We start from the raw sequence: 5000 nt of genomic DNA on the forward strand, positions 1-5000 counted from the left end.
ATGTACACAAAAGGTTTTGTATAAGAAAGCATTGGAATGCCAAAGATATAGTCGATGAACTGAAAAATAAAAAGAAAGAAAATGTTTGGAATCATTGAAGATTGATCATTGACCTCATGAATGCGTTTACCTGTTATAATGATTGAATGAAAGGCTGGATTTTATCCTGCCAATAACTTTAGAATTAGAATTGGAAAAGCCATATTATTCATTGACTTTGTTAATGTCTCTCCACTGTGTGTAACATCTCTCCACTGTGTAACATCTCTCCACTGTGTGTAACGTCTCTCCACTGTGTGTAACAACATCTCTCCACTGTGTGTAACGTCTCTCCACTGTGTGTAACGTCTCTCCACTGTGTGTAACATCTCTCCACTGTGTAACGTCTCTCCACTGTGTGTAACATCTCTCCACTGTGTGTAACGTCTGTAACGTCTCTCCACTGTGTGTAACGTCTCTCCACTGTGTAACATCTCTCCACTGTGTGTAACGTCTCTCCACTGTGTAACATCTCTCCACTGTGTGTAGCATCTCTCAACTGTGTAACATCTCTCCACTGTGTAACATCTCTCCACTGTGTGTAACATCTCTTCACTGTGTAACATTTCTCCACCGTGTGTAACATCTCTCCACTGTGTAACGTCTCTCCACTGTGTGTAACGTCTCTCCACTGTGTAACGCCTCTCCACTGTGTGTAACATCTCTCCACTGTGTGTAACATCTCTCCACTGTGTAACATCTCTCCACTGTGTGTAACGTCTCTCCACTGTGTAACATCTCTCCACTGTGTAACATCTCTCCACTGTGTGTAACGCCTCTCCACTGTGTAACATCTCTCCACTGTGTGTAACATCTCTCCACTGTGTAACATCTCTCCACTGTGTGTAACGCCTCTCCACTGTGTAACATCTCTCCACTGTGTGTAACGCCTCTCCACTGTGTGTAACATCTCTCCACTGTGTGTAACATCTCTCCACTGTCTTCTTGTTTCAGTATGAACGAGCGAGAGAAGGAGGAAGGCGACCCAATCCTGTGACCTTTGCCCCTCAACACCGCTATCGTAAAGCTTACCTCCAGGAGGTAGCTGGCTGCAGAAGAAATGTTTAGGCAGCACCTGGCACTGGTGTTATTCATTGATATTTTGCTTCTGTCATGTGTTTTTTTAATTTTATTTTCATTTCTAAAGTTTGGGCTGTATTGTAGATTTCCAGAACCTGAAGGGGGAAAAGAATTTTCTGTTGTCTGTTCTTTGGTTAAGTTTGGGCTGCATTGTAGATTTCCAGAACCCGAAATTGAATATTGGAATGCAGTTTTCTTTTTTGTGTCTTGTGTTTTGTGTGATGAGAGTGACAGCTTTCTGCTGTCAGCAGTTACATGTCACTCTCTAATCCTTGATTTGCATGTGGTCTCCTCACCATCTCCACCCTGCACCTCCACAGTCAGTTTTTTTGAAGTCATGTTTGTGAACAGAACCTTGCTGTTACACGTTTCTGTTGGTTTTAAAACTTCTTTTTTGTGTGTTTTTGTTTAGGCTTTCGTTGTTTTAGGTGTTTGAAACAGTGAATGGAAGAGGCATACTTAGTGTGTTCGTTAACGTTTTTTCTTTTCCTTCTGTCGTTTTTGCTTGATTGTATATGCAGAGATATTTCATTGTTTGGGAGGAGAGATGAGATATGTTTTTGTAAGTTTGTGCAGTTTTTTTTGGTTTTTTTTTGCATCATCTGCATGCCTGCATAGCTCTTTTTATACATATAATACGAAATCTGTTGAACACTTAAAAGAAATGTTAAATAATGAACACAGGCCTTAACATGCTGAAACACTTATATGATTGTGTGTTGGCGATGCATAGAAGTATGCACATGTTCATTGAAAATGACAGTTTCAAGGAGGCATGAAAGTGTGCCTACAGATCCATACACGCCAAATCTGCTGAAAAAAGAAAAAGAAAAAAAAAGGTGGAGCAAATGCCCATTCACACATGAATACACATGTGAGCACAGGCACATACACATGAACAGTGTATAAACATGCATGCATGTCCGCACACGTGCACACACACACACACACACACACACGTTGTGAATTAATACAGTTTCGTCAGTTCTGTACCTCCCCAGTGCATTCACATCAAATAAGATTGTTTTCAAAGATCGGTGTCTAAGTATGATAGCATATTAATTTGTATTTTTGTAAATTCGATAATTGTCTTCATTCAGTTGAGTTTTCTCACAAAAGTAGATGGGGAAACTGTGTGTGTATCTTCAGCAGAAAACAGCCAACAATATTCAGCCATCACAGGCATGTGTTCATACCCACCCACATGACACATCATACATGCAGACACACAGGTAAAGAAACCAAAGATAAAGAAAGCTTTTGTGTCGAGAGTGGCATGTTAGTTAACACTTTATACCTGATTATGGGTAACTAAAGCATTGTTTCGGCTGCAGATTGGATACATAGACGGCTGTTTATCTGCATTATACGGATGTCTGTTCTTGCATTTTGGCAATGGTATTTTTTGCCCCTTTTTTTTTGTATGAAGACATGTGCTTTGGTCATTTCGAAGGCCCTGGGATCCAGGCTGCAAACTTCAGTATGATTAACATCAGTCACTCCCACCAGTGCAATATAATACAGGACAATACAAAACAATACAATACAAAACAGTACAGAACAATACAATACAATACAATACAATACAATACAATACAATACAATACAATACAATACACTGCAGTGTAACACAACACAACACAACACAACACACAACACAACACAACACAACACAACAATGATTGATTCAGTTTCTACAGGCCACTTAACCCGTATGGATAGGAGGCATAGCATCAACTTTGTATGTTTTTGGTACACTCCCACCAATGTGAATATGTGTGTGTGTGTGTGTGTGTGTGTGTGTGTGTGTGAGCAGAATGACACCCCACGCTACAACCCGAACCGTGACCCTAAGGTTCAACAGCTGGCGGAGGTGCACGGACGGCAGATGGAATTCCTGCAGAACAAGAACAGAGAGCTGGAGCGACAGAGGGAAGGTGAGTGGTGCACACAGCTCTTCCCTCCACCTCCCACCTCAGTTATGTGTTGTGTCATGTCTGAACTCAGAATGAGGCCCGTTTCTTCTTCTTCGCTCCATGTCTGTGTCTTTTTAATTTTTATTTTTATTGCTGTTCTTGTTTCCCCCCCCCCTTTTTTTGTTGTTGTCTTTTTTGAAAAATCTTCACTTCTTTAGTCATTTTATTTTATTTTTAATTATTTATATACTTAGGTTATATTTATACTTAGGTTGTAATTTAATTCTTTGTCTTTATTTCCTTTCTTTTCAATGTATTGGGTGGGGAGGGAGGGGTTCTGGTGTGTTGTTAAAAATATATGGGAAAGTAATACACTTTAATGCTCTTTAGTTTCATAATCGTTACTGATTATCATTGAAGCACATTCTTGTGTTCATTTATTGCTTTATTTGCGCATTGCTTACTCCACCTTGTTTAAAGCATGTTTAAAGGAGGAAGGTGGTAGAATGGTTAAGACACTCATCTGCCAATACAGAGAGTCTGTGAGGGTCTGGGTTCGAATTCTGCTCTTGCCCTTTTTTCCCAAGTTTGACTGGAAAATCAAACTGAGCATCTGGTCATTTGGATGAGTTGATAAACCGAGGTCCTGTGTGCAGTACGCACTTGGTGCACTGAAAAAGAACCCATGGCAACGAGAGTGTTGTCCTCTGGCAAAATTCTGAAGCGGAATTTCACTCTGATTGATACACAAATGTATATGCACATGCACTCAAGGTCCGACTAAGCGACTTGGGTTATGCTGCTGGTCAGGCATCTGCCTAGCAGATGTGGTGTAGCATGTATGAATTTGTCGGAATGCAGTGGCGCCTCCTTGAGAAACTGAAACTAAAGCATGTTTTACACGAACGTTTTACAGAGATCCGTCGCCGACTTGAAGAACTTGGACGGAAGCCGCCAGCGAAAGACAACTCCACAGAGGAACTGCTGCGGGAGCTGAGGGAACAGGAAGCCAGAAACCAGCGTCTGTTGAACGAACTGCGACAACAGCTGGCCGAGGCTCGTCGTCCCGTCAATGTCCCGTAGGTTTACGTCTTTATCGGATTTTGATTTGGGCCTGCCTGTTTGGAAGGAAAGAGGGCTGTTGAAGGTGTATTATTTCGTCTTACCTTTGTTTTAATTATGAGCCACATTTTTCAACACAAGATACGCTGAGATATGGATGTGTTGACTTGAAACCTTCCAGTTATTTATTTTCATAGTTTCTGTTTTGTTTCTCACCCTGGCAGTTTTCTTCTGTCTGTGTTTCTTCTTTCTGTGCTGTTTCTTCAGTTTTTCTTCTCTTCTTTTATTGCCTCTCACCGTGAAACACGTGCTCCTTGACTGTTAGGATCTGCATGACGTTAGACACAGACATTACATGGTGGTTTCTTTGAAGACCTTGTTTTGTGGTGTCCCTCCGTGGGCGCTGATGGACTTCTTAAAAGAAGTGAACATTTTTAACCAGATTTGAAGGTTTTAAACTATGGAAGTTTTTTTTTTTAAACTTTGGAGTGGAAAGTTTGAAGCGGTGACTCGTTTTAATTGTTTGTTTTTTTATCCTTGTAGTAGTTATTAACGTGGCGATAGCCTTGAGATGGCCTTAGTGGTCGGCGAGGCTCTAAGCACCATAATTTCATTTTATTTCTCTTCTTTTATTGTTGGTTTGTCTGTCTGTCTGTCTGTCTGGTTCTACCTGTGGTTTGTGATTTGTGCGTTTGGAAAAGAAATGTGTTCTTGGTTTTCATCTTGAAAAGGAGGGATTGATGCAGGTTCAACCATTATAAAGTTATAAGGGGCACAAATCCTGTGTTTTATCTGCCAGTGTGTGTGTGCAAATAAATCTTTCCTTACAAATTTCCACAGCACATTGTCCATAAAGATCTGTGTCTTCTGAAAATTTTTTGTTCAAAACCTTTTTTTTCTTCG

The 5000-nt window shown here is 40.6% G+C and overlaps 1 protein-coding gene across 3 annotated transcripts in view; it reads left to right on the forward strand.

Annotated features, from left to right (window-relative positions):
• The window catches only part of LOC143279891 (uncharacterized), a 96530-nt gene that overhangs the window by 21249 nt on the left and 70281 nt on the right, over nt 1-5000 (forward strand). For 2 of the 3 annotated variants that reach the window (XM_076584194.1, XM_076584195.1), the window contains 2 exons: nt 2936-3056; nt 3952-4114. In XM_076584194.1, coding sequence (XP_076440309.1) covers nt 2936-3056; nt 3952-4114 — 284 coding nt within the window. Of the gene's footprint in view, nt 1-993; nt 1081-2935; nt 3057-3951; nt 4115-5000 lie in introns of all 3 variants that reach the window. The other variant, XM_076584193.1, reaches the window with a different exon arrangement.

This window comes from Babylonia areolata, chromosome 3, assembly GCF_041734735.1.
Source record: "Babylonia areolata isolate BAREFJ2019XMU chromosome 3, ASM4173473v1, whole genome shotgun sequence".
NCBI lineage: Eukaryota > Metazoa > Mollusca > Gastropoda > Neogastropoda > Buccinidae > Babylonia > Babylonia areolata.